General features: G+C 62.1%; 4 protein-coding genes and 1 long non-coding RNA gene across 10 annotated transcripts; 3 read left to right on the top strand and 2 right to left on the bottom strand.

Annotated features, from left to right (window-relative positions):
- Positions 1-87: 87 nt before the first annotated feature.
- Positions 88-5,281, top strand: CORO1B (coronin 1B). The gene is made up of 11 exons (XM_016132306.2): positions 88-193; positions 976-1,178; positions 1,525-1,647; positions 1,744-1,873; positions 2,031-2,212; positions 2,301-2,420; positions 2,953-3,057; positions 3,133-3,278; positions 3,514-3,571; positions 4,355-4,633; positions 4,802-5,281. Exons 2-11 carry the CDS (start codon positions 978-980, stop codon positions 4,925-4,927), a joined length of 1,470 nt encoding a protein of 489 aa, XP_015987792.2. The 5' UTR covers positions 88-193; positions 976-977; the 3' UTR covers positions 4,928-5,281.
- Positions 5,282-5,420: 139 nt separating this feature from the next.
- On the top strand, positions 5,421-7,722 carry LOC107503698 (protein tyrosine phosphatase receptor type C associated protein). Its single transcript, XM_016132347.2, has 2 exons — positions 5,421-5,746; positions 6,881-7,722. Exons 1-2 carry the CDS (start codon positions 5,744-5,746, stop codon positions 7,484-7,486), a joined length of 609 nt encoding a protein of 202 aa, XP_015987833.1. The 5' UTR covers positions 5,421-5,743; the 3' UTR covers positions 7,487-7,722.
- A 101-nt stretch (positions 7,723-7,823) lies between these two features.
- RPS6KB2 (ribosomal protein S6 kinase B2) lies at positions 7,824-13,808 on the bottom strand. Of its 3 annotated transcripts, none has more exons than XM_016132324.2 (15): positions 13,652-13,808; positions 13,262-13,302; positions 13,046-13,166; positions 12,707-12,775; positions 11,452-11,599; positions 10,372-10,429; positions 10,181-10,281; positions 9,978-10,068; positions 9,797-9,887; positions 9,572-9,679; positions 9,010-9,072; positions 8,824-8,901; positions 8,628-8,732; positions 8,431-8,543; positions 7,824-8,233 (listed from the first exon to the last, which is right to left on the bottom strand). In XM_016132324.2, exons 1-15 carry the CDS (start codon positions 13,727-13,729, stop codon positions 8,050-8,052), a joined length of 1,449 nt encoding a protein of 482 aa, XP_015987810.1. In that variant the 5' UTR covers positions 13,730-13,808; the 3' UTR covers positions 7,824-8,049. The 3 variants fall into 3 exon arrangements, with proteins under 3 accessions (XP_015987810.1, XP_015987805.1, XP_015987818.1); XM_016132319.2 differs by having other exon boundaries at positions 8,628-8,735; positions 13,652-13,806; XM_016132332.2 differs by lacking the exon at positions 8,824-8,901 and having other exon boundaries at positions 13,652-13,807.
- Positions 13,809-14,860: 1,052 nt separating this feature from the next.
- CARNS1 (carnosine synthase 1) lies at positions 14,861-23,867 on the bottom strand. 3 transcript variants are annotated; one of them, XM_016132362.2, is made up of 10 exons: positions 23,784-23,867; positions 23,306-23,332; positions 21,727-22,000; positions 20,878-20,967; positions 20,141-20,628; positions 19,765-19,939; positions 19,588-19,673; positions 18,680-18,911; positions 18,302-18,585; positions 14,861-17,111 (listed from the first exon to the last, which is right to left on the bottom strand). In XM_016132362.2, exons 2-10 carry the CDS (start codon positions 23,306-23,308, stop codon positions 15,876-15,878), a joined length of 2,868 nt encoding a protein of 955 aa, XP_015987848.2. In that variant the 5' UTR covers positions 23,309-23,332; positions 23,784-23,867; the 3' UTR covers positions 14,861-15,875. The 3 variants fall into 3 exon arrangements, with proteins under 3 accessions (XP_015987848.2, XP_036076807.1, XP_036076808.1); XM_036220914.1 differs by lacking the exon at positions 21,727-22,000 and having other exon boundaries at positions 23,784-23,857; XM_036220915.1 differs by lacking the exons at positions 20,878-20,967; positions 21,727-22,000; positions 23,306-23,332; positions 23,784-23,867 and adding an exon at positions 20,998-21,033.
- LOC107503710 lies at positions 20,627-25,809 on the top strand. Of its 2 annotated transcripts, none has more exons than XR_004950881.1 (4): positions 20,627-21,054; positions 21,332-22,484; positions 23,470-23,665; positions 25,166-25,809. It is a non-coding gene; the product is annotated as an uncharacterized LOC107503710 (long non-coding RNA). The 2 variants fall into 2 exon arrangements; XR_001595276.2 differs by lacking the exon at positions 20,627-21,054 and having other exon boundaries at positions 21,286-21,386; positions 22,316-22,484.
- The last annotated feature ends 940 nt before the right edge of the window (positions 25,810-26,749 follow it).

Genomic DNA, 26,749 nt, shown 5'->3' with positions numbered 1-26,749 from the left:
CCTCCAGGCTGCGCTGGAAGCCTCCCGCCCCGCCCCGCCGCGCGTGACCTCGGCCCCGCCCCCGCGAGCCCCCGCCCCGCCCCCCACCCCTTGCCCCCAGCTCCTCTGTCACTTCCTGATTCCCGCTTCCTGCTTCCCAGAGGTTGGGATCCGGAGCCGCCCGAGGCCGGTGCCACAGCCCCTGGCGCCCCCGGTGAGCGCAGCGGGCTGGGGGCGCAGGCAGGGGGCGGGCGGGACTACTGGGGCGGAGCCGCGGGGTTCGGGGAGGGGGTGGGTGGCGGGTCCGAGGAGCCCTTCCCCTCCGCGGAGCCCCACCCTCAGTCCCAACTCTCCTTGGCCACCCACCCTCCCTCCTCCGGGGCCGGGGTCCCTGGAAGTTGGGCTCCTGGTTCACCTTGGACCCCGGTCCGAGGCGGCTCTGGGATGCTCTGCGGCTGGGAGCGGCGTCCCGACCCCCGCCCAGTCCTGCCAGGCCCCCGAGTTGGCCTGGGGCTCCCTGCACATTCCTGCGTGCACTGCACATTCCCTGGGACTCTGAGCTGGGGCCTAGCGCGGCCCCACAGCGGCGACGGTCCCTGCCTCCTCTGTCCATCCTCCCCATCACCCAGCCTCCATCCAGATCCCGGGCAGAAAGGAGCCTGCTGGGAGCTGACTGGGAACCGCGGAGTTGCTGAGCTTGCTCTGGCTTCTGCCCCTCCCTCCTCCCTCCAACACACACACACAAGAGCCAGGAGGGGGCCCAGAAGGTCCTGCAAAGCCCCTCAGAACTCAGCAGTGCGAGCATTTCCCCCTTTACTCTGGGAGCAGGCAGCCAGGGTCTGCTCCTGTGACCCCATTCTGTAGGGGGACACTGAGAGCCTGGCGGGTTATAATGACTAGGCCTCAGTGGCATCCTCCCCGCCTCCCTTCAGGCAGCCCTGGGGGGCGGGGGTTGTCAGGCTGGGTGGGAGCTGACCAGCTCTCTCCTCCCCACAGACATGTCCTTCCGAAAAGTGGTTCGGCAGAGCAAATTCCGGCATGTGTTCGGGCAGCCGGTGAAGAATGACCAGTGTTATGAGGACATCCGAGTGTCCCGTGTCACCTGGGACAGTACCTTCTGCGCTGTCAACCCCAAGTTCCTGGCGGTGATTGTGGAGGCCAGTGGCGGAGGCGCCTTCCTGGTGCTCCCTCTAACCAAGGTGGGGCCCATCAGGGCTGGGCGCAGGACTGGAGGTGGCCTGGCCACTCTGCTCATTCCATGTCCCCTATCTCGCCCATCCCCACACTGCTGGGGCAGGTGTCATAATCCAGATTTACTGCCCTGGAGGTGTTAGCACAGATAAAGGCTTTTATTGCCAGGGAGTCATTTCTAGAGGCCACACACCTTTCCTGCTCACCTGGTGATGCCCATGAGGCAGAGGTGAGCCAGGAAGAGGCAGAGTCACAGCAGGAATGACACCTGTGGGCCGGGCCAGGCACGTGCTCTGCGAGGGACAGAGCCTGAGAGCCTTGGATCCTCCTTGACCATCTCCCTCATGTCCGCAGACGGGCCGCATTGACAAGGCCTACCCAACGGTGTGTGGACACACGGGACCTGTCCTGGACATCGACTGGTGTCCCCACAATGACGAAGTCATCGCCAGCGGCTCGGAGGACTGCACAGTCATGGTGAGCTGTGGGGCTCTGGGGTCACACGTATGGTTCCAGGCTGCGGGAGGCCGGGCAGAGCAGAGGCCTCAGCTGGCAGCCTCGCCCCTCCCACAGGTGTGGCAGATCCCAGAGAATGGGCTGGCCTCCCCGCTGACAGAGCCCGTGGTGGTGCTGGAGGGGCACACCAAGCGAGTGGGCATCGTCACCTGGCACCCGACGGCCCGCAACGTGCTGCTCAGCGCAGGTCTGCACCGCTCCCCTGCCTCCGCCCCCCACACACACCCTCCCCCGGACCCATCTGACAAATGGGAAAGCGGAGGCCCACAGGAACCAAGAGGCTGGGTCTGGTCCCAGGAGGGTGTTCAAAGGGGACCATGGGCTGAAGGCTGCCTGCCTGGCAGGCTGTGACAACGTGGTGCTCATCTGGAACGTGGGCACGGCGGAGGAGCTGTACCGCCTGGACAGCCTGCACCCCGACCTCATCTACAACGTCAGCTGGAACCGCAACGGCAGCCTCTTCTGCTCCGCCTGCAAGGACAAGAGCGTGCGCATCATCGACCCCCGCCGGGGCGTCCTGGTGGCGGTGCGTGGGCCTAGAGGGTGAGGATGGCAATGGACAGGCCAAGGGGCTCTGTTGGGGCACTGCACTGACCACTCTGTCCCCCTGACAGGAGCGGGAGAAGGCTCACGAGGGCGCCCGGCCCATGCGGGCCATCTTCCTGGCAGATGGCAAGGTGTTCACCACCGGCTTCAGCCGCATGAGCGAGCGGCAGCTGGCGCTCTGGGACCCAGTGAGTGGCCGTGCCCTGCCTGAGAGGGCAGGTTCGAGACAGGTCCCACCCTGGGCAAGGAGATCAGGGGTCACCGTGTAGAGGCCTATGGTTTCCAGGTTCTCAGCCTGGCACCTGAGGCTCTCAGGACCCGGCACCCTCCTTTGCTTGCCTGTTCCCACCCAGCTGCCCTTCCAGGCCCAATACAGAGCCCCTCGTCCAGGAAGCCTCCCAGCCCGTCCCTGAAGTGCTCCGTGCATAGCCCTACGTTTTGTATCGTGACCTCCAGGGTTCCTTGAGACAGCGGCTGGTGCTCCTGTGTGGCGGGGACTCTCAGCACTCGCTCAGACACCTGGGAGTTGTCTAAAGGCCTAGAGTAGGCTGGGAGCAGAGGGGCCAGGCGGGCCTGGCGGGGCACACCATGCGGGTCGTCTTAGAGGAGGGAGAGAATCCACTGGCCTGGTAGGGCATTGCTGGCTGCTGTGCAGGGTTGGCAGAGGGAAGGTTCTGGCTTGGCCTGACTGCCCCTTACCCCCCCCCCCCCCCGTGCCAGGAGAACCTCGAGGAACCGATGGCCCTGCAGGAGCTGGACTCGAGCAACGGGGCTCTGCTGCCCTTTTACGACCCTGACACCAGCGTGGTCTACGTCTGTGGCAAGGTAGGGCTGGGCAGGCTCGTGGGGCAGTGGGGAGGGGTGCCCGAGCGCTGACACCTGCCCCCTCCCACCCCACAGGGCGATTCCAGCATCCGGTACTTTGAGATCACAGATGAGCCCCCCTACATCCACTTCCTGAACACGTTCACCAGCAAGGAGCCCCAGAGGGGCATGGGCAGCATGCCCAAGAGGGGCCTGGAGGTCAGCAAGTGCGAGATCGCCCGGTAAGAGGGGCCACCAAGGCAGCCAGCTGTGGAGGAGGTGGGTGGCCTGAGGGGCAGGGGCCAGGCCATGGCATCAGGGTGAGAGGTCAGATTATAGAAGGCTTCTAGAAGGCCCCAGGGTCAGGGGTCAGTCTCTGGAAGGTACCAGAGTGAGGCCTGGAAGTGGAGAGTGGAGGAAGCCAGGAGGGCCGGTGGGGAGGTGTCCGCCCGCAGCGCCTCCCTCTCCCTTTTCCAGATTCTACAAACTGCATGAGCGCAAGTGCGAGCCTATTGTCATGACTGTGCCAAGAAAGGTGAGGCCGCCCCGTTCCCCCCTCTAGCAAACAGGCCACTCGGGGGCGACCAGGCTGAGGCCTGTGAACGGGATGTGGCCGAGCGTGGGTACAGTCAGTGGGCTGGACAGACGCCAGCATGTTGGGCTGTGTTGCACAGGGGACAAGCTGGGATGAGACGCAGGGTGAGCTGAGGCCCCGCCCTGGACGAGCCACGAGGAGACAGCTCTGGAGGTCTCCCTGTAGGAAGCCAACTGACGACACAGCTGGCGCAGGGCCCTCCAGGGGTGGGCAGTAGGCCAGGCGAAGGGCACAGAGGTGGGAATGGAGAGGGACAGGGAGTCTGGCTGCAGTGGAGGCCCCCACGGGGAGGGGATCAGGCCACGTGTGGCTGGGCCTCAGATGCCCAGCCAAGAGCCTTGGATGTGCTTCATCCTTCTGCAGCCAGCGTTGCTGAGCGCATTATTCAGCGTGCCAAGCACGTCCCAGGGAGCCCAGCTGCGAACAAGGCTCACAGGGCTGCCCCAGGTGCTCGCAGGCGTGGGCACCGCTGTGGCTCCCGGAGCCCCACCAGCCTCTGCAGCTGGTGCTGCTTAGGAAGGCCGGGAAGGCTTCAGAGGGATGGCGGCGTGCGGAAGGGAAGTGCAGGGAACGTTTTCAGCTTCGAAAGGTGACTCGGGGCCAGGCCATTGGAGAACCGGTTGACAGGGTGTAGGCCCGGAGGACAGGAGAGTGAAAAGGTTCTGACGGGGACCATGACAGTGACCCTTCAGCTGATCTGGACCTCCCCCACCCCCTGCCCAGTCGGACCTCTTCCAGGATGACCTGTACCCCGATACGGCCGGGCCCGAGGCGGCCCTGGAGGCAGAGGAGTGGGTGAACGGGCGGGACGCCGACCCCATCCTCATCTCCCTGCGGGAGGCCTACGTGCCCAGCAAACAGCGGGACCTGAAGGTCAGCCGGCGGAACGTGTTGTCTGACAGCCGACCTGCTGTGGCCCCGGGCTCCACGCGCCTGGGGGCCTCCACACCTGCCGCCTCCACCCATTCGACCGCCCCCAGCAGCAGCCTCGCCAGGGCTGGGGTACGTGCCCTGCACTGTGGGGTGGTTTGGGGAAGCCTTGTGTGCGGTGTGCCTGAGCCATCTGCTGGCCCTCTCTGGGCTTCAGGTCCCTACCTGGTGGTAGGTTTGGGGAGGGCTGCAGCTCTGTGACCCCTGATCCCCCACCCTCACCCCCCAATGTCCCTGCAGGAGGCTGGGAAACTGGAGGAGGTGATGCAGGAGCTGCGGGCGCTGCGGGCACTGGTCAAGGAGCAAGGGGAGCGCATCGGCCGCCTGGAGGAGCAGCTGGGCCGCATGGAGAATGGGGATGCGTAGGCCGCAGGCCCCTGGCTGCCACGCCCCCTCACCTCCTCCTCCTCCTCCACCCACTTCTCACTCCGCCTCTGCTGGCAGGCCACACCGCTGGCTGGCTGCCCCCTTGCCCCTCGCCCCCTGCCGAGGGCCTTTGGGGCAGGTTCGGGCCAGTCCACACCCTGACCCATCCTGCGGGCCAGGCTGGAGCCACCGCCTGGCTTTTTTGTCTTTGTTACCGTGGAGAGTTTTTGTACCAAGGCAAACTTATATGAGGGACCATCTCTCCATCCACCCACCCCCTGCTCCCTCCCTTCCGGGGTAAGTGGGAGGGATGGGCTCTATATTTTCATTCCAAATAAAATTCACTTTCTAAAAGCCAGGTTTGCCACTCTACTGCAAAGGTGGGGCTGGGAGAGGAAGCCTGGAAGTGGAGACAGGTGAGGCCCGCAGGGGTCTCGTCTGGGAGAAAGGCTGGGGCCATGAGCATCCCCCACAGGCACAGCTTCCCTGAATCCTGCCAGGAAGGAGCTGAGGCAGAAGACATGAGGGAATCTCTAGGGCCCTGTCCCTCCTCCCAGAGGCCTGCTCACAGAGCCCAGAGCACCAGCTTCGCCCAGTGAGAGACCTGTGAGGCTCTGGCGTGGGTCAGGGTGGTCCCGAGAAGCCCGAGGCTCCCCAGGGGCCTATGGCAGCTAGGTTCTGGGTTGGGTATCGCAGGCAGGAAGCGGAAGCGTCGGTCAAGTAACCCCTAACTGCAGTCGAGCGCGAGAGCACACTTCTTACTCCACACAACCAGAGCTGGAGGTGGGCGCCCAGCGCTGAGAGGCCCGCAGACCGATGGTGAGCGCCGCAGCCCGCTGGGTCCTTGGGGTGGGGGTGACAGGAGGTCAGGGCTGGAATGTCTGGACCTGGGAGCTAAGGAAGGATTCCCCCTACTGGGGTCCGGGGCAAAAGAAACCAGTCGGGGCAGAGGAGAGAGCCAGGTTGGGCACGGGGCAGAAGCCGGGCCTCTCTGGGACTCAGGATGTGGTCCCATGTGCCCCACTCCAAGCCCAGCCGCACTTCGAGACCCCTGATAGCCCCTCACCTGTTCCGCTGCTCCGTTAGCTGGGGCTAGAGCACAGCCCCATTTGCATCCCTGGAGCCTGGGCGCACAGCCCGCGAGGGGTGTCTGGCTTGCGCCTCAGCACCCCTCCCCCCTACACCCCTACCTGCCTCGTTCCAACCGCAGGCTTCCTCTGGCAGCTGCGCCCGCCTCCCCCAGCCCGAGGCCCCTAGGGACGCGAAGTTGAATTGAACGGAAACACTGCAGCTGGGGCAGGAGAGGAGCGTCCCCAGGGGCTGGGAGGGAGAGGAGTCCGAGCGGCCCTGCCAAGCAGAGGCTGAACACTCGCCTTGCGGTTGGTTCCTCCATCCAGGGCCTCGGGGGGAGCCAGCCCCAGCACCTGCCCTGCAGGCTCCCCCACCCCACGGGCAGAGATTTGACAGCCAATGTTTACTGAGCACCTACTATGTGTCTGGTTGAGCCAGAAAGATCCCTATCTTCCTGCAGCTGATTCTGGCCGAGGGAGATAAGACAGTAGACCCAATACACAGCAGCGTTATCTACTGGGTCGGAGCGGGGAGGAGTAGAGCTGGGCTGGGTGGGGCTGTAGGAGAAAGGTCAGGGTGGTGACCCAGGCCAGGCTGGCCTCACTGGGGTGCTCTGAGCTAAGGTGAGCAGGCAAGCCATGTGGCTGGGAGGAAGGAGAAGTCAGGTGGAACACTCCGGGCAGAGGGCACCTTGCTCGAGCAGGCTGACAAGGCGCAGTGGGAGGGAGGGAAGTGGCCACATCTCACGGGGCCTTGTTGACTGAGGACTTGGGCTTCGTTTGTCCCCATTTTGCCCAAAAGGCAAGGGAGGCCCCAGTCGCCCAGCCTGCCCACGGCCTGGTCCCCAGCCCAGGTGGTGAGGCCCCATCTGTCTCCCCACAGGACCTGGCCTGTGCCCTAGGGCTTGGGACGCTGCTGGCCCTGCCAGGGGTCCTGGGCTCAGGTGGCGACACCAAGGACAGCTCTGTCACCATCGTCCTGCTGCTGCTGCTGCTCCTGCTGCTGGTCACCGGCCTGGCCCTGGCCTGGCGCCACCTCAGCCGCGACTCGGGGGGCTACTACCACCCAGCTCGCCTGGGCGCCGCGCTCTGGGGCCGCACCCGCCGCTTGCTCTGGGCCAGCCCTCCAGGCCGCTGGCTTCGGGCCCGGGCTGAGCCGGGGTCGCCGGATGAGGACCCGGAGTGGCAGAATGAGCAGGACATAGACAACGACTATGGCGTGGGTGGCGACCGGGAGGAGGCCGAGCCCCGGGCAGAGACGCAGCAGAGCGGAGGGCAGCCCAGCCCACGGCAGGGCCCAGAGCCCGAGCAGGAGGCGCACGACAGCGACGCCGAAGGGGGCCCGGGCCTCAGCTCCCGGGGGCCCGCGGGCTCCGCAGGCAGTGCCGAGGCCCTGCTCAGCGACCTGCACGCCTTCGCTGGCAGTGCGGCCTGGGACGACAGCGCTCGGGCGGCTGGGGGCCAGGGCCTCCACGTCACTGCACTGTAGGGGCCGGCCCGGGGCCACCCTCACGTCGCCGTGCCTCTGCTTCCCCAGCTGCCACGACTGGACACAGCCTGCCCTGGACCCACTGTCCCCCACACCCCCACGAGGAGAACTTCAGACTGTCACTCCGTCCCCCTAGTTCTGTCCCCAAAGCTGTCATCCCCGCTCCCTCCAGGAAGGGCCACCTGTTCCCAGGGGCCTTGGGCAGCCCTCTCAAATAAAACCCCTCCGGCCCTGTGGTTCTGTGATCCTGCAGTGACCCTTCGTCCCCAAGCAGGGGCTCCTCAGGCACAACCCCACCCACTCCAGTCCCCAGAAGGCCAAAGAAGAGCCAGGTCAGTGCCATGATGCGATACTTTAATTCTGCAAGGGCGTAGCTCAGCTGCAGCAGGTCCTCGCGCTCATGATTCAGGGGCACGGCCACCCCCAGCAAAGACACAGGGTCTCACGCACTCGCTCCAGTACCCCTGGACACCCCCCGATGTCTGGGACTGGCCCAGGGTCCCGCCGTCCTCAGAGTCCGCAGGGAGGAGCCTCAATAGCTGTCCTCGTCCCCACTCGGCCTGCTAGCGCCCAGGGCGCCCGCGACCCCTCTTAGACTTCTTGGTCCCCGAGGGGGGTTGGATGGGGAGGGGGGCAGTGCTCGAGGGTGGCGGTGGCGGCGGCAGGAGAGGAGGTAAAGGGGGCTCCATGGGCTCCGGTGGGCCAGGGCTAGGCCGGAACACCTCAAAGGGTGAGAACTTCAGGGGGCTGAAGGGGAAACCAAGGCAGAGTCTTCACCTACTGGCACCAGGGCGGGCAGGTGGGCCGACTTCCCCAGCTGCCTGGGTGCCCACCCAGCCAGCCCCTGCCACAAGGGGCTGAGACCCAGCCAGGACAGCCCCGGGGTGCCGGCAGAGCCAGAGCGGGAACTGATCTCCCGCCCCCCTCTGCCCTGAGGTACCGACCTGATGGGGGTCCGGGGGCTGCTGTTGAGGCGTCTGGGGGAGCGCAGTTTGGGCTGGAAGGAGAAGCCCTCTCTGATGCTGTCCAGGACGGAGGGCGCCACGTACGTGAAGCCCTGGCGGGTGGAGGGAGCGCCGGGGTGCTCAGCACGCCCACTCCTCCGCCGCCATCCCCAGAACCACTGGGCCCCCGACCTCACCAGGAAGGCCTGGTTGGCGCTCTCGCTGAGGGCTGTGTCGTCCGGGCTGTCCACTGGCGTCTGCCGTGTGAAGCGGGTGTCAAACTGGCTCACGTCGTCCTCTGACTGCTGTGGGCAGACCCGAGCTGGGGGAGTCAGGGGGCATCCAAGGCAGGGGTCCTCCACCCACCTCTGGGCCAGTGGGACCTCCACTCACCAGACAGGGCCGGAAAGGGGGGTCCACGCGGCGGGCCAGGAGATCGTCCCAATTAATGTGCCGAAAAAAGGGGTGCCTCTGTAGGTACAGTGCCCCCAAACATGCCACCAGTTCGCCCCCCCCTCGGCTCCCTCAGGAACTCCCTGCCCTAACAGCCCCACCCCCTCGTGGTGACCACAGACCCACCTGCACATCGGCAGCGTCCCCGGGGCCACCCCCGATCCGCTGGCTGGGATTCCGCTTCAGGAACTGCAGAGCGAGGGCCGAGGGTGAGGGTCTGGGGCAGGGGTACCGCCTTGTGTGTTCCCCATGTTCCTAGGGGCTGGCTGGAGTGCGGGTACAGGGAGGAGGAGGGAGAAGGCCTCCAGAGTGTTCCCACTGACACCCCAGGTCTCCCAGGGTTCGGTCCAATGGCCCGTGTTCCATGAAGCCTTCACCAAGGCCTGTGGTTGCCACAGCACCCCAGGGTGCTACAGTGGAGATCCAACTCCCCACCTGCATGGGTGCCTCCCGCCCGTGCCCTCTCACAGACAGCTCATCATGAAGTTTGCATCTGGGCCTTAGACTGCACTTGTCCGGGTCGGTGGCTGCTCTGTCACAGCTAAGCCCCAAGCTCCGAGTCTGAGACCCCAAACCCAGCGCTCCTCCATCCCAAAGGCGCAGTACCCAGCAGGGGTGGCTCTGGCTCGCCACAATCCAGAGACACTCAGAGACCTATGCAGGGCCTGGGAGAAGAGACAAGGGCCACCTTTTTGACGAGGTCGCGGGCATCCGGGGTGAGGTACGGAGGCAGCACCAGCTTCCCTTTGATGATCTTGTCCATAGTCTTCTTCCGATTCTCCGCAGTGAAGGGTGGCTGGAGGGGGCGGAGGGTGAAAGGAGTCTTGTGGGCCTCCCACCGGCGCTGCCCCTGCCCTGAGCGGGGGGCCGCCTCCCGCCCCGACTCCTGCCCTCCCCAGGAGGCTGGACTTGCCGATCCAGTGAGCATGTCGTACATCAGGGCCCCCAGGCTCCACCAGTCCACCGCCCGGTTGTGGCCACTGCGCACCAGAATCTCAGGGGCCCTGGGGGCCGGGTGGAACTGTCAGTTGGGCCGGGCCCTTCCTGGCTGTCCTCCCCACCCCTGGGCCCAGCCAGCTGCAGCTGCCCCTTACATGTACTCAATGGTGCCACAGAAGGTGTGGGTGACAGCGCCCTCGTGAATCGACTCCTTGCAGAGTCCAAAGTCCGTCAGTTTGATGTGGCCTGAGAAGAACATTGGCGGTCAGGGTCCCGGGTCACCCCACGGGCCATCTGCCCTCCCGCAAGACGCCGGCCCGGGGGCTGCAGCCGCACGGGAGGCCGCGCATGTGCGCACCCTGGCTGTTGAGCATGATGTTCTCCGGTTTGAGGTCCCGGTAGATGATGCCTTGGGAGTGCAGGTGACCCAGGGCCAATGTGATCTCTGCCAGGTAGAAACTGCAGAGACAGGACAGGGTGAAGGCGAGGGTGCCCCGGGGGTTCCCTGGAGCGCCCCCTTCCCGGAGAGAGGCAGGAGGTAACACCCACCAGGCCGTGTCTTCCAGGAAGATGCCCTCTCGCTCAAGATGTGTGAAGAGCTCGCCACCTGCGACACACACACGTCAGCAGCTGTGTGCTGGAACCAAGCTCCTTTGCTCTTCAAGTCTCGGTTTCCTCTTGGGGGAGAGTGGGGCTCGTATTTCCCGCCCTACCTGCCTCACAGAGCTGCCGTGGGGGTTCAATTCAATTCAGCAAACATCTACCGACGCCTACTCGGTGCCTGGCCCTGTGCTGGGTGAAGCTGGGGACACAGAGATGAAGAGACCCAGCCATTGCCCTCAGGATGCTCAGTCTAGCGAGGAGACAGACATGCACACAATGGCTCTAACAGGCCAGACTGAGGCCACGGCTCCGAGAGCTCGACCCAAAAAATCTCACGCAGGAGACAAAGGACAAAATTCACCCCAAAGTGAGGGGACGGGAGGTCTGTGGCAGTGATGGGACGTAAAGGGGATGCGGAGATGAAGCCCAGGGAACGGCGCTCACAGGGCCCACCTGGTATAGACGGGGTCGGGGGAAAAGCGGGCCTGCGCCGCTCCCTGGCGAACAGGACGTCACGCTTTATCTGGGCAGTTACAGGGAGCCATGAACTCTGAGCAGTGCTGGGAACAATGTCACCCTCTGAGACGACCCTGGGAGGGCATGAGGACACTAGGAGATGGTGAGTGTAAGTTAAGGAGACACTGTGCCTCTCCCCTCCCCACAAGAGAGTGGAGAGGGCGCAGGACACCCCAGAGAAATGACCCGGTTGGATCTGGGACCTGACTGGACGCAGGACACGCAGGAGGGAACAGGACATGAAGAAAATGGGTAAAACCACCCTCTAGACTTCTACACGAACTCCCGCCATCCCCGTCCACCCCCACCCAACACAGGCGAGGGACACAATAGGCGCTGGACAGACATTTGCTGAATGAATGAATGAATGGACAGACAGATGGATGGAGGGGCGTAGCGGTCCCCTAGCCATCTACACACCACATCCCACAGGCCTCCCCAGAGCACCCAGTGCTTCCAGTGCTGGCTCCTTGGCCCCGCCCATGCCCTTGGCCAGACGAGCACTCATACCACTGAGGCACTCGAGGATGAGGTAGAGTTTGCCACCAGTCTGGAAGGCGTAGGCCAGTTCCACAATGAAGGGGTGCTTCACGGACTCTAGAATGTTCCGCTCGGCCCGTGTGTGTGCCGTGTCCTTGGCGTTGCGCACGATTTTGGCCTAGAGAGGCAGGGAAAGGTTAAAAGGTGGGCGCTCAGGGCTCCTTCAGGGCTCCTTCTCCATCACCCTTCGGCCACCCTCTATCACTCCAGCGTACTTCCCCATAATTCTGCTACTAGCAGCAATCGTTCTTTCCAGGGACTGGCTTGTCCTCTAGCATTTCTCAACCCTGGCACTACTGACATCTCGGGCAGGTAATTCTTTGCTGTAGGGGTCTGTCCTGTGCACTGCGGGACATTTAGCAGTCGCCCCGGCCTCTGCCCACTGGATCCCCGCAGCACTCTAGTTGTGATGCTAAAACGTATACAGGCATTGCCAAATGTCCCCTGGGAGGCAAAACTTTCCATGGTTGAGAATTATGGCAAACAACACAGTCATGCCCCACATAATGACATTTTGGTCAACAACAAACCGCATATACAACGGTGGTCCCACAAGATTATAATGGAGCTGAAAATTCCTATCGTCTGGTGACGGCATAAAGTCCTAGAACAACACATTCCTCATGTGTTTGTGTGATACCAACGCAAAAAACCTCCTGCGCTGTCAGTAGTGTAAAAGTATGGCACGTACAACTATGGAGGGCGCACAATTCTCGATAATGACGGACTGCCGCTGGCTTACCTATGTGCTACATTTTGTTATCTCTATTTTAAAGTATATTCCTTTTACTTAGAAAAAAGAATTTGCGGTGACACCAGCAGCAGCCTCACGCTTCTCGTGTTTACTGTGCTTCCCGATTACACCATTCTCTTACACTTGATTTAATCTTGTGTTGTTTTATACACCGAGACACTTTACATACTGGTAGCCCAGGAGCAGTAGGCTCTGTCACACAGCCCAGGTGTACGGCAGGCCAGACCACCCAGGCTTGTGTAAGTGCGCTGTGATGTTCGCGTGACGAAATTCCCTGACGACGCATTTCTCAGAATCTATGCCCTCATTAAGTAGCACACGACTGTAATTACAATTGACGATAAACCAGCAAATGCCCAAGACAGGGACCGTGTCCTCTGCCATGCTCGCTGCTGTCGTCCCAAAGCCTGGTGTAGTGCGTCGGGAATGGCAGCCGCTCAGTGGAGATCTGTGGCTGAGCAAGTGACTCACCTTCCTCAGGACTTTCATGGCGTATATTTTCCCCAAGTTGCTGCCCTGCACCTTTCGCACCTGGAACACCTGTAGGGCAGGGAAGACAGGATCAACTTCCCCCTCCACATCCCATCTTCAAAATGCCCCACCCTGTAGCTCTGGCATCTGGATGAGAGGCCTAGGCCCACCCAAGGGTGGGGCAGTAAAGAGTTCAAGTCTGATTCTGAGGATTTGTGTTTTCACCTCTGGGTTCTATCGGAGGCTCTGCTGATTTACAAATGGAATGTGTTTTGAGAACCCTTTGCTAAAGCAAGGCTGAGGCTGTGAGGCCGGCGAGGAAGGAGGGAGGGCCAGTACCTTGCCATAGCCGCCCTTGCCCAGCACACGCAGCAGCTCAAAGCAGTGGGGTCCAATGCGCTCAGGGCCCAGGTTCACACTGGTTTCAGTCAGCTCCACCTCCTCATAGTGTCCCACAGGCCTGTGGACACAGGAAGTTAACGGAGGCAAGGCTCCATACTCCCCAGACCCCCTTCCCAGCCCATTTCCTCCTCCCCTAACACGACCCTCACTCACTCCAGGCCAGCAGCCCTCAACTCGGCAAGGGGACACACATCCTGTGAGAAACAGACGGGTTAGAGGCAAGGGAGGTGCCAGGATCCCTCCCGCACAAGCTGGACTGCTTGGCCCAGAAGGAGGGGGTCAGAAATGGGAGCTGGCAGGCGATGGGCCAGGACTGGGGAGGAGAGGCCAACGGCAGAAAAGGGCGAATCAGGGGAAGGGCTGGGGTCCTGGAAGACAGGTCGGGGTGAGGCTGGGGTCAGAGCTTAATAGGGGCCGGGATCTGAGAAAGACCGGGGACTGCAGGAGCGGAGCCCACTCTAGAACGGGGGAGGCGAGGCGATCGCATCACCAGGGTGACGGGCATGGCTCCGGGATCGAGCTTCGCCCGAGCGGCCCACTCACCGCAGGGCTGAACTCTGGCTCGCCCTCGCCCTCGCTGCCTTCCTCCGTCTCCAGATCCAGGTCAAACACCGCCGCCATGGCGGCGCCCGCCCCGCGGGCCCCTCGGCCGGGACCTGGCTGGGACCTGACCGCGTTGTGACTGACAGCCCGGGCCCAGGCCTGTACGTTGTCATTCCGCGACGGCGGCCGCGCGCACCGATGACGCAAGAGCCGTCGCCCTCCTTCCAGGGGCCGCTAAGCCTGGCGAGGCGAAAACATGGCGTCCGTCGCAAGGCCTCTCGGGAGTTGTAGTCCCGGAGGGCCAAGGTCGCCAAACCTACGGAACCATTTTTGGCAGGACCTTCAGTCTTCCCAACACAGTAACCGGCGAGCGGGACCGGACAGGGGCGGCTGGGAAGCGCCCATGGTGGCTCTTGGGAGAGTTTGAGTTTGGATGGAGCAGTCGGAAAGAAATACAGATGAGTGTAAATGCAATCCCAAGCCCTAATGAACTGCGTGCTGCCGGGCCGGCTGGGTGGCAAGAAACAGACCGCGTCTCCTTCTGTTCGCCCCTGAAAGGGAGGCAACTGCATCGGAGTCTCCCTTATATGTCTCCATGCTCGAGGACTCTGCAAGTCAGAGCATTCACTGAGTGTTTGCTCCGCAACCAGCTAGCCCGAAATGATTTCGTGTCTCATCGATCCACCTGTTAACATGGGCTTGTGCTGGAGTTTGCTCGGTTGCCAACTTAAGCACATTTAGTAATCCGGTTACCTGGTACAGAATAAGCGCTTAATAAAACTTAATTAAAAGAATGAACACACCAAACCGGGTCTGCGACTTTAGATTTGGGAATGGATTCTTGTTGGGTGGGGCTCTGTGGGGATTGAATTTGGGCCAGACCAGGAAGGACTTGAATGAGTAGATATGAACTCAGATGGACAGACATTAGGGGTCTCCAGGCTGGAGGAGGGTTATCTGGTTGGATGTGGCTCTCTGGTCGTAATTCCACCCTCAGGAGACCCTCAGGTTTGCGTCCTGGTGTGGGCGCCCCTGGGGGGCCCCCGCCAAAGGTCAACCCAAAGGCCTGGCCAGTGTGATGGTTATCCATACCTCCAGATACCACAGGTATCCCCTAGCTACCTTTCCCTCCTCCCTTTCCCAGCCCCCATCTAATTGAGCCTGAGTGGTATTGTCCCAGTCGCAAGAACCTGTGCCAGACTCTGGACATTTCCGTAGACCTTAAGCCTTTATTTGAAGAGGGATGCTTGTGGAGCTGTCCACAGCTCCTGTGCTGCACAGAGGGATGAATTCTTAAAGCAGCCTCCCCTGACTTAGGAAGGGCGTGCAGACTCTCCTCTGCTGGTACTAGTTAGGTGTGCCGAAGGCCAAGCACCAAAGCTTGGTGGAGATACGTAGTGCACGGGAGGGCTGTGTTCATACATCTCAGGACCACATAGCAATGAGGGTGGGGAGGTGAGCAGGGCCTAGAAGCTGAGTGGGCATGTAAGACTTAGTAAAAGCAGAAACTTGGACCCTACATCTTGTCCCTCAACCTTCCATCCACTGTGATATGAACTCGGGGCAATGGTTTTGTCCTCTTTGAGCCTGTTTCCTCATCTGTAGAATGGGGCAATCGTGTCTACCTAGGGGGAGATGATTACTGCTGACCCCAGGTCAACTGCTTCTACTGCTCAGGCCAAATGAGGCAGGAGGCACGCTGCCAAAAGTTGTCAGCAGGCTCTAGAACTATCCTGAAATATGTTAAATGAGGGGACAAGAGTAAGAGGACATCAGATTTAGTCTCGGGTTGTCTTGGGATTTGTCTAAGGCCAGGGACCTGCCGGGTTCTCTCCTCCTGTAGATGGTGGGAAGAGACACTTGGAGAGGTGTGGAGGATGGACCAGATTTGGGTCCACTCCTGCCTCCCTGGGGGTGGGGTGGGGAGATACGTGTGTGGTACGTGCAGCTGTCATCGATTCTCCATGGAAAGAGTCCTGGGGCAGCTGTGGGCTAGACTGGGGCCTTTGGGAGGGCAGGAGATACTTTAATGGCCCTCGAGCCCAGGAGAGTCTTAGTGTCAAAATAGCTCTGCCACTCTGGAACAGACCTGAGGCCTTGGAGTGGGGTGGGCTGGGCCAGGATTGAGGCAGGGCCATGGGAAGAGAGGCAGAGAGAGCATCAGGTGGCAGAGGCACCACAGTACCCCACTCCAGCACTCTACTCCCTTCCTCTAGCTCCAGTGCTATTTGAAGTGGGACAGGAAGTGGGCAACGGGGTAGTGGGGCCCATCGATGCCCAGGCCCTGGCAGAGGCCCAGCAGGCGCAGGCGGGCCTCGGCCGGGCTGGGCCCGGCACAGGCCACGTTGCAGTAGGGCTCCTCATACTCACTAGGCACCAGGGCCTCCTCTAAAGATAGAAATAGGTTGAAGCGCAGCAGGCCGCGGTCATGAAGAGCCTGCAGAGCCTCTTGACTGGCTGTGGAACTCAGCACCTGCAGGTGCTGGGACACAAGGCACATGACCCCCACCAAGTGGCCACGGGCCCGTGGGTGGGCAGGCAAGGCGGGCCGGAGCCTGCAGGCTACCATAGCAGCAGCCAGCAGCAGGTCCACACCGTAGAGCTCGAGGATCCAGTCTCGAAGGTAGAAGCCGCCCATGCGGGGATTGATCTCTATGAGCCGTGGCCCAGCCCTGGTCAGCTTGAGCTCCACGTTGAAGACCCCATCCAGCAGCCCGCAGCCCAGGCAACAGCGGAAGGCTGCCTGCACCAGCTGAGCCTCCTGCTCCGGTGCCAGCCCGGTGGGCATGCAGGCTGCCGTCTCAGTGAAGCCAGGCAGCCGTGTGGGGCCATTGTCAGAGACAAAGGCAGCCAGCAGTTGCCCACCAAACAACACCAGGTCCACATCGTGTTCGGTGCCCTCAACAAACTCCATCAGCAGCATGGCATTGCCCCAGCCCAGCCCAATGCCGGGGTGGTCAGCCTCACCTTGCAGATCTCGGACAACCCGAGAAAAATGCTCATGGCACTGTGATGCGTCCTCCACCAGCCGCACACCAACTGCGCCCGCCCCGAACTCCAGCTTCATGACGCCTGGCAGAGGCACCTGGCGTACAGCCCTTTCCACATCGGCCTCACTCTCCAGTGAGCAGCAAGGCACAGCATGCAGGGAGGGCGAGGGCCAGGGCGGGCCTTGGCGGCACAACAGGTGCAGCTGGGTGCGGCTCTTCTGTTTGGCCAGGCGCATGGCGGCTGGGGAACTGCAGGGCAGACCCAGCTCCTGGCAGAGCAAGGCTGTGAGCACCAGGCAGTCATCCCAGTAGGAGAAGCAGCCATCTAGCTGCAGACCACGTGCCCGCACCAGCTCTGCCAGTAACCGTGCATTCTCCTCATCCTTCCGGTGCTCTGTCACATCAAAGTGGATGAAGGTCTGCACGAGCTGGGATGCAAAGTGGTTGGGGTCTGACTCCACCAGGTGCAGCTGCAGAAACCACAGGGAGGGCAACGCACCCAGGTCAGCGGTGCTGGGTGCTGGGGAGACGGATGAGGGGACCCAGAAGGTGGTCTTGGCCCTCAGGGGAGATGAGTTCACCAGTACTAGGTGCTCAAAAAGTATCCGTTGATGATTGGATAATGAATGTGCAGAGGTGAGACACCTAACCCGGCCTGGAGGGGAGGTAGGGCATCCTGGAGGAGGCAATGCTTACGCTGGGAGCTGAATAAGAGCCAGCCAGTGGACAGATGGAGGGGAGGAGCGAAGCAGGTAGGTGAGCTCATTTCCACAGGCAGCCTCACTCTGGCCAGGGCTTGTAGGGAAACCACCAGGGTTGGGACGTGGGACGGGTAGTCTAGCATCTTGGTCATTATTCGCCCAATGTGTTCTGACATTGGGAGATGCCCACAGAGGAATCCAGTGGGGCCCTACACCCTCAAAGCTCACTGCCCACTGGGGGACACAAAGCAGCTGGTACTCAGGGCAGAGGCAGCCCCTGAAGAGGGACAGGAGGGTGGCTGTCTGCACTGTAAGACTTGGTGACGTGAGGAGTGAAGAGACATTCCAGGTGGAGAATACAGTGTGTAAGGCAGAGAGCGAAGGGGCATAGGAATGGCGGGAGGAGAGGGTTGCCAAGGGGGTGCTGTGCTGTGGGAGAGGAGCAGGGAGGCCACTGCAGTAGACTGGGGCCAGGAAGAGTCTAGACATTGGCCTCCGTTTTCTTATCTGTTCAATGGGAATAGGAATGTCTGCTTTGCCTAAATAGCTCCAGATTCTGTAGTGCAAGGCCACTGCTGTGGACTTGATTCAGGATCTATAAGCTGCTCCCAGCACCCACCGCCGTGCCCTCCGGATTCAACCTCAAAGGAAGGATCTGCCCTTTCTGCAGGATAGGGCAGGGCTCCTTGGCCTGGCATTCGAAGCCCGGGTTCTGGCACTAATCCTGAACACCGACGCCCCTCTCAAGCCCGTCTACCCAGGGCTCCTCTAACACCTGCGGGGACAGAATTAGGCGAGCAACCAGAATTTACACTTCTAACCTGGGCGGGGCGGAGAGGCTACGCCTGGGATCTGGTGCCCCCAGCAAGACTGCCCCCCGCAGGCCCCGCCCCAAAGCGCACCCTCTCCCCCGCAGGCCCCGCCCCCACCCCTCCGGCCCCGCCCCGCGCCCCGCCCACCTTGAGCCCGTAGTCGCGCGCCGCCTCCCACACGAACTTCTTGCTGAAGCCGCCCCCGCCGACCACCAGGAGCTGCTTGCCCTCCATGAGGCACCGTGCCGAGCGCCGCAGCATGGTCTCCACCAGCGGCGCGGCTGCCGCTGCCTCCTCGGCCACCTGCCCCGCGCGCGGGGCGGCCCAGAGCCCCTCGAGCACGCCGCACGCTTCCAGGCAGAGGCCGCCGTTCAGCTCCAGGGCCACGGGGGTCAGCGCGCCACCCGCCACCGTCAGTGCGAAGTCCACGCCTGGGCCGGGCGAGGGGCGCGGGCTCAGCGCGCGGGCCGCCCCCGAGTGTCGCTCCCCGGCCCCCAGCCTCGGTCCCGGGCCGCCCGTACTCACCGAGGAAGTCAGTGCAGGCCTGGCGCCCGCCGCGCTGCTCAGCGCTCAGACCGGCCTCCAGGGCCAGCACGGCGGCCAGCGCAGCCTCGGCCGCCGCCTTGACGCTCCGGCGCACGACCGCCACCTGCGCCGCCTCACCCAGTCCGCACTGGGCCAGCGCCATCTCCAGCGTCCGCGGCAAAGAGTTCTGGTGCCGTAGAGGCCGGTCCCCACGGCCCACGGCGCACACCACCTGGGCAGGGTGTGGCTCAGGGGGCTAGCCCTGGGAGGACCCCTCCCAGGACCACTCCCCACACCTTGCACACCTCCCGCTGTGTCAAGATTCAGGCCAGACCGTTCTGGACAAGCAAGAGGCCCTCTCCAGTGTGACTTACACGGGTCCCTAGACCCCTGGGGGATTCTACCCAGGCTTTCAGGCCCAGCTGGGGCCTCTGCTGCCTGAGGGCTCCAAGCTCCTGCAGCCCTGCAGGCCTGTGCCACCGTGGTGTGCCCCAGCCCTGGATCTCCTCGAGGGCGAGGCTGAGTCTCTTCCTCTCAGCTTGGCCTACAGCTGTGCACCTAGGAGGGTCCTCAAGTCTCCCTGGGCTCCCCAGTTTGGCGGTCCCTTATTACAGAGCTCCAGCACTGGAGGTTTATCAGGAACCCCGAGTCAGCCTCTCCTCCTGGGAAGAAGATTCAGCCCTAAGCTTCCGCCCTACCTTGGGGTATCAGGCAGGGCTCCTGATGTGGGAGGGGTGCAGGAAAGCTTGGAGAGGAGGGAAGAGGTGTCAGACCTGGGAGCCCTCCTAGAGGCAACCCAGATTCTCCTTCAAAGATCCTGCCCTCTCTCTGCTCAGGGACCCTCAGCTCAGTGGGGTTGGACAGGGATATGGCAGTGGGGTCATGACCCGAACCTGGGCCACGCTCACCTTGCTCAACAGGGGCCTGTCGCCCTGTGTCCGACACACCACAGCACAGATCCGCACAGCCAACTCTGGGCCGGGTGGAGGACTGCCTGGAGGAAGATGGTGAGGCCTGAGCCCAGCAGAGAGCAGCCAGGAAGCTGAGCCAAGGTCCTACCCCTGGCCGGCCCAGGCAGCTCTCACCTGCGAAGGGCATCCGGGCAGGTAGGCACACAGCCTCCACCAAGACACTCTCCTCCTCCTCCAGTTTCTCCAACAATGCTAGCACTGTGTCCGCCACTGTGCCCACCTCTGCTCGTGGCTGCAGACGCAATGCCTGCCGCCCCCGCCAGCGCCAGCTGCTGAGCTTGATGGCCACCTGCAACAGGAAGGGGAAGGGGCCTCCTCACCACCCCATGTACCTGTGGATGTCATACCATGGGAGCAATGAATAAACTGAGGTAGGAAGGCAGGGGATTGCCACAGAGAGTGGGGACAATTTCCCAGCAGGACTTGGTACCCGCCCCCGGATCCCATCCGCCTGGCATCTGCACAGACCTTGGGGACAGGAGCCCGTTACCTGCAGGGCATCTCCCAGGGCCTCGGAGTGCAGAAAGGCCCCGACTTCCTCCTTCACCAGTGTCTCCTGGCCCTCTTTGCCACTCAGCTCCACCAGCCGCAGTCCTGGGCTGGCGTCCCCTCCCCGCAGCAGTGCTGGCGGTTTGTAGGTGAAAGCCAGGGTAGCTGGCACAGCCACACCACCCTGCTGGGCCAGCAATTGCCTTGTCAGCAGCCGATCCTCCAGCAGCCGGGCCAGCTCGGCCGAGGCTCCTGTAGGGCAGGTGAGGTCACGGGCAAGCTCAGCTGCCTCCCGACCCCAGCCAGACCCCGGTCTCAGGCCCGCCAGGAAGTAGGTGGCGCGGCGTGGGGGAACAAAGTCATCCAGGAATGTCAGGCCCCCCGGGTGGAAGCTCACTGCCTTGGAGACCAGCAGGGCTGCCTCGCCTGGCCGCCCTGGTGCTGGCGCCTTCATCAGCCAAGCGGGCGACAGGCAAAGAAGCATGTTTCCTGTGGGCACAGTGGGGAGGGTTGCTGGCCAGGGAAGGCTTCATGCCCCCATGTGCTCCACCTCCAGCCAGGGCCCCTGGGTAGTGGGGGACAGCTGCTCCCAGAACCCACCCCCACTTAGAGCAGGGCAGCTGGTCCAATGGAATGCAGGCTGTTGCCAGGGTTGGCGGATATTTTGGGATGTGACTGGTCCAGGGCAGGGCTGCCCTTTCTGTAGGAGGGGGTGGGGGAACTTGGGCACACACTCACCCGGACTCTGGACCCCAGCCTCCAGCAGCACAGACAGAAAGGTGCTGGGGGATCCCAGAATGCACAGGGTCACCTCTGCCCCAGGGAAGCCTCAGGGGAAGAGAACAATGCCACACTCACCCGGGGCTCCCCTTGCCGACTTTCTGCCCACCTTTCCCAGCCCCGTGGCCCTTCCGGGTATGGATAAGAAGAGTCAAGGGGACAGAGGGGAAGCTGGAGGGGGAAGGGGAAGCCGCCGCCTGTCCCCACCCCGTGAGGCTGGCTTCCTTCTCTCTGCAGCTGGTTCAGAAGGCTCTGAAGGCTGGGTGACTGGATCTGAGTTCTAGCCTGAGCTCTGCCACTGACTTTCTGTGGAACCGTTGGCCCCTGTGCAGCGGGAGGGGGGCGTCTCTGCGCCTCGGTTTCCCAGTCTATACAGTGGGGCCAAGGCTATGATTTTTTTCATGTATTCTAGCTGTGAATTCTCCATCCACGCAAAATCTTCGGTGGCCACCTGATGCGTAAAACAGGTAAACCAGGGGAGGAGTCTTGGGTGCCAACCACTAGCTGCCTCTACAGCAGCTCTCAAGACACTCCTAAGAAGCTTTGGCTCCACAGAATGTGGGCTGCAAACCCATGGGCCAGATCTTCCGGGGTGGAGGGAAGCCTTGATCTCTGACTTTGAATGGTACCTGACCGAGACCCTTGGAAGCAATGCTTGCCTCCTGAACTTGGCTGGCTTATCTCCCTGGCTTCAGACCTAGCCAGAGGCTGGGGAAAGGGGCTGACCTCCGCCAGCACTGTAAGCAGGCTGGGCTGTGGGCACCTCCCTCCCCCCAGGAGAGCCCCCTCCATAGAGCCCTCAGGCACCTGTGCGGGGCACCTGGCTGCGGTCCTGGGTCTCCGGAAGGCCAGCTTGCTGCAGACAGCTCTGCAGGAGGCTGTAGTAGTAGACAGTCCAGGCCCGGGCCTCCGCCCCCTCGGGGCAGCCCTTGCAGTCCAGGCCCACGTCCTGGCGCCAGGAGCCAGGGAAGTAACCTGGGGGCGGCAGGCCAGAGCCTCCTCCCCATGGGCCCTCCTCTTCCTCCAGGTCCTTGGAGCCCAGGGAGCAGGGCCACTCGAGACCCACCGGATCTAGGGAGAGCTGGGGGAGGGGGGCAGAGTGGTAGGTGTTGGGCAGGGTGGGCAAGGGGTACATTGAGTCACCAAGGGTATAAGCCTAACCTCGGGTTATGTTCAGGCAAACCCTGTCCCAAGGACCAGGAGAGGACGAGGCTGGATTGGGGAGTGGAGACCAGGAACGTGTAGGTGGGAGTGCTTCGTAGACTATGAGCCGTGTCCCGGGGGGTGGGGGCCGACAGTCGTGTGCTGCTGGCGGGGCCGCTGCCGCCCCCTCCACGCAGGAGTCTGCCCTGGCTTGCTTCACAGAAGCAGAGGTTTTTGTCTTTTGTTTTTTAAGCAGCCCCGGCACCTAGAAACAGTGCCAGGTACACTGTAGCCGCTCCATAAGTGTTGACGGGAGAATAAATGAATGAATGAACCAAACCATCACTCTCAGTCTGCTGCTGCTTTCTTTCTGGCCTTGGCGACCTATCTGCCATCATGGAGTTCTGCCAAGACCTGAATAGGTAGGTGAATCTGTTCCTTGTCACCCCCTGGTCGGCCTCGAAGGCCTGTAGCCATGGGTAGAGGAGCTGGAGCCCTTTTCAGATGTTCTGAGTCACAGAAATGCTTTCTTTGGATGAAATCGTACGCCCCTGCCCCTCTCTGAGGCCGGCTGGCTCCCACAGGGGCTGCTCAGAGGCTCAGTGTGAACACGGGTGGGCCTGTCCTCCGCGGGTGGGGTGGGGGTGGGGCGGGCAGGCTGGGCCACCCTGGACAAGTCATTAGGTTTCTTTGGGCCTTGCGAGTGCCAGGTGCCTGTCCTGTCCCACCCTTGGGTGCTGAAGAGGCTTGAACCAAGAGAAACACCTCGGTCACTGGGGGAGAGTATGCTGCATGAGGCCGGGAGGGCAGAGGTCTGGACCTCAGACCTGGGCTTGAATCCCAGCTCGCCAGTGCCAAGCTCTGAGCCTCGGTACCCTGCCTTAGTAGGCCAGTTAACCTTAGAGCTCAGACTGAGTTCATGGCTCTGACCCCTGGGATGGTGCTAGATGCATGGCAGGTGCTCAGTGAATGTTGCAGAATGAATGAATGCCTCAGGAGACCAACAGTGCCCACCTCCCAGGGCTGATGGGGAGAGACGGAGTGCCTGGAACCTAGCAGTTGCTTGTCCCATGGCACAGAATGGGGAGGCCAGGCAGGGCATATGCAGCTGGCTACGGGAGGGCGAGCTGTGTGCATGGGACAGCCCCCAGGGTTAGGCTTCTGGGTGCCAGACGCTGCCTCCTGGACCCTCCCTCTTGTGGGAGACTCTGGCGTTTGTGGGGAGGGGCCAGAGGAGACTCACCATCTCACAGGTGGAGAGGCTGACAGCCTGATGCCAAAGAGAGAGGGAGAGACAAAGGAGGGGGTCAGGGCGGCGGGGTCTCCCCCCGCCCCCCACTGCCCAGCCCCTCAGACTTCGAGGGCGGAGAGGTGGCCACCACAGTGTCTCTCTCTTGTTCCTGCCAGGAGGTGTCCAAGGCTGCCCCACCCCCACCCCAAGGAGGCGGAGGGACTTTTGCACCCGGACCCATGGGTCCTGCACCGGGAGCTCACGCATCACGGGGCGATGTGTGGGCTCCAGCCCCGCAGCTCTGGGGAGTCCTGGTGCTCAGCCCTTCCAGCGGGGGGCGTGCCGGGTCCCCTCGTGGGTATGTGGAGGCGGGTAAGTGTCGCGGGTCCCGCTGGGGGGCGCGGGCGCTCAAGGTTCCCGTGCTCTAGGCCCCTGCCCCCGCAGCCCCCCTCCCTGGCTCTCTCCCGGGCGCGGGCAGGAGCCGGGGTACCTGGCGGGCGGCAGAGGCTCGGTGAAGTTCGGCGGGCGGCAAGGACCGGGTGAGGGCTCGGCGACGGGGGCGACACAGCGCTGGGCAGAGGCAGCGCCGCTTTATATAGAAGCGCCTGGGGCAAGCCCAGTGCCAGGAAGGCGGCGCGGGCCCGTGGGCCACCGCCCGCCAGGGGACCCGCCCCGCCCCTCCCGCCGAAACCCGCCGCCAGTCAGGAGATCTGGAGTCCTGGGGGTGGAGAACATCCTACCCGCTAGAGGCCAGAGAGAGACAGAGGGACAGACAGGGCCTCGGAGACAGAGACTCGGTTGAACAGAGGGCCAGGTACCAATGGACAGAGATCGCCAGAGAGGGTCACGGACAGGGCTGTGGTAAAGAAAAGATAGACGAGGACAGGGACAGAGAAAGAGAACTCTCATCATCGGAGAGCTGGAAACAGGAGGGGTGGGGCGGGGGCGGGTGGGGGGTGGGGAGGGGAGAGCCGAGCGGACAGAGACTGGTACTAGGACCCGCCCTTGGGGGTGGGGTGGCCAGAAGAGGCCTGGGGCAAACAGTCCCGAACCCTGCCCTTGGCTGGCGTCCTGGGATCCTCAACACACCCGGCCAGCAGCTGTTTGTCCCAGCCTTGAGCTCTCTGCCCTGTAGCAGACTCTCTAGGAAAAGCTGTCTTAGGCAGGGGTCCCTGTGCGTCGCTGGGGTCCCCTCCTCACCTCTCCCAGCCCCTATCAGAGCGGTGACCACTCAGATGCCCCCCCACCCCACAAGGGCAGTCCCAGTTCCCCCCGGAAACTCTCTACCCCACAGGGAGCCAAGAGGGAAGGGGGCGACCAGGCTGGGGGGTTCCGGTGGGTCTGAGTATGGGAAGGGGGTTGTCTGCAGGATCGGTCCTGCCCATCAACACCCAGGTCAGCTGGACACCTTCAGTCTCCCCAAGACACATATCCTTACTCCCAGGTGCACCCACAGAAACACACCCCAAGAGATCTGGCGATTCGATCTCTTCACCCCAAGAAACATATCCAGAGACTTGCACCCTCTACTCCAGTGTGTGTCGTATCAAGCGGCTTCCAATCCTAGCTCCAGCGTGGGCCCAGGCGCCTCCCGTCTCTGGTCCCAACCTCACTTATTTCCTGCCTGGCATGGGGCTAGTTCCCATTTTACAGGGCTGTGAGGGTTAGCACATGCCGGCACGCGACACGTGCAAGTTATTGTTATAATTCCCTCGCCTCGCACCCCCAAACTCAGACCATCTCCCTAGAGACCTCCTGGCTGTCCCTGTGAGCCTCCTGGGCTGGGGAACATGTTGAGGGGCCTGTGGCACTTGCGGGGACAAGTGGCAGTTTTGGGTCCTTTCTGCATCATCTTTCTGCAACTGTATACAGAGCAGCCTGTGAGGACCGACCCCTGTCTACCCGTGGAGGGACTCGGAAGGGAGAAGTGACTCCAGCGCAGCCCACATTCCCCACACGGCTTTCCCGCGCTGGCCGCTCGGGCCTCTGCCTGCTCCAGGTCCACCTGCCCAGGCTCCTGGAACGAGGTGCAGCCGCCTTAGAGGGTCCTTTTTCTTGTAGTATGGATAATTTGAGCCCCAACGCGGTCCCTCTGGTGGGAGCATGGGTGAGGCTCAGAAGTCATCAAAGAGAGCATGAGCTTTGACACTTAGCAGGTGTGAGAAAACGAAAGTTACCTGAGTACCTTTTAAAGATCCTTATTGGCTTTATTCAACGATTCGTAAGTTGGGCAGCATCCCATCTAGCAGAGAGAAAGGAGCTCCGAGGAGCCGTGCAAAATAAAGGATTTTATGAGCAGAAGGGAGCGGGAACGAGGGGGTTTACCAGACAAAAAGTGGGTCGGTTATTGCAAGGTCACCTCCCTTTAGGGGAAGGCAGGGGGTCTAACTAGTGCTGACCAGATGATTCCTGATTCACTGGTTTAGGATTCCATTTCTGAGAGAGCTGAAGCTGTGATTGAGTCTTGGTGACATGGGGCTTAGCATAAGCGACTCCATTTTAAGCCTGTTATTTTGTGTTTTTCGTTTGTTTGTCCTTTTTTTGGTCTTGTTTTCAACACAAGCTGTGCCCCCTCTGTGGACTCGGTTTTCTCACCCTCAAACGGGATTTACAATGCATACCTTAGGGTAGGCTTGGCTAGGTGAGAGGTGCCTGGCAGAAGTGTAAGCACTCAGGAGCAGTGTAAGGGTTTCTTGACCTCGTCCCAGGCACTGTGTGGAGGGCATGATGTGCTGTACCTCACTTAACTCTGTGAAGCAGCAGTTATGATTCTCTGCCTTTTACAGATGAGGAAAAGTGAGGCTCAAAGAAGTGATGTGACTTGACCAAGGTCACACAGCTGGAGCATGGTGGAGCCAGGCTCTTCTCTCTGCCAGAGGGTACAGGAACGCACAGGGAGCAGCGTGGGTCTGTGCCCACTCTCAGACTGGCTAGGCACTAGCTGTGGCGGTCTTTGCCTTGGGGATGCAGGGAGGAAATCAGGGTCGGCAACTGCGGCTCAGGCCCAGGGCCCTGGGACTCAGGGCAAGCCGGCTGACGGGGCGGCTCTGCTCTGCCCCGGCCAGGAGTGCCTGCAAGTCACCTGAGGCTGAGCTGAGCCAGGTAGAGATGGGTGAGGCAGGACAATGCCTGGCCCGATTGAACAATAATCGTCACGATGAGACTGAGACTGGCAGAGCACGCTTGGGGCTGGGAGGGGGAAATTATCATCCCATTATCTGTAGGAGAAAAGTCACGCTCAGAAGAGCGAGGGCCTTTCCTATGCAGAGACTTTGCGGGGAGTCCAAGTCTGACCTCTGAGAGCCTGGGACAGGGGAGGGATGCGGCGAGCCTCTGGCAGGGGTGGCAGCGCAGCTGGAGATCATGGGCTCTGCTCTCCACCAGGGCGGGACCCATTGGCCCTTCTACTTCGCAGCTTGTCACTTCCCCACTCCTGTCTTCTGGGCTGACCCAGGC

The sequence above is a fragment of the Rousettus aegyptiacus genome, unplaced genomic scaffold (genome assembly GCF_014176215.1).
Source record: "Rousettus aegyptiacus isolate mRouAeg1 unplaced genomic scaffold, mRouAeg1.p scaffold_m13_p_5, whole genome shotgun sequence".
Classification (NCBI taxonomy): domain Eukaryota; kingdom Metazoa; phylum Chordata; class Mammalia; order Chiroptera; family Pteropodidae; genus Rousettus; species Rousettus aegyptiacus.
The sequence above is the reverse complement of the archived record's forward strand: the minus strand, read 5'-3'. Positions and strand labels throughout refer to the sequence as shown.

Coding starts and splice junctions, on each gene's coding strand:
- CORO1B (XM_016132306.2), top strand. CDS start 978: ATGTCCTTCCGAAAAGTGGTTCGGCAGAGCAAATTCCGGCATGTGTTC. Junction 3,279..3,513: donor AGCAAGTGCGAGATCGCCCG/GTAAGAGGGGCC, acceptor TCCCTTTTCCAG/ATTCTACAAACTGCATGAGC. Junction 4,634..4,801: donor GCAGCCTCGCCAGGGCTGGG/GTACGTGCCCTG, acceptor ATGTCCCTGCAG/GAGGCTGGGAAACTGGAGGA.
- RPS6KB2 (XM_016132319.2), bottom strand. CDS start 13,729: ATGGCGGCGGTGTTTGACCTGGATCTGGAGACGGAGGAAGGCAGCGAG. Junction 11,600..12,706: donor CCATGAAAGTCCTGAGGAAG/GTGAGTCACTTG, acceptor CTGCCTCTCTAG/GCCAAAATCGTGCGCAACGC. Junction 9,680..9,796: donor ACGACATGCTCACTGGATCG/GCAAGTCCAGCC, acceptor CGCCCCCTCCAG/CCACCCTTCACTGCGGAGAA.
- CARNS1 (XM_016132362.2), bottom strand. Junction 19,940..20,140: donor CCCTGGGAGATGCCCTGCAG/GTAACGGGCTCC, acceptor TTCCTGTTGCAG/GTGGCCATCAAGCTCAGCAG. Junction 17,112..18,301: donor CGCGCGACTACGGGCTCAAG/GTGGGCGGGGCG, acceptor TGGTTTCTGCAG/CTGCACCTGGTGGAGTCAGA.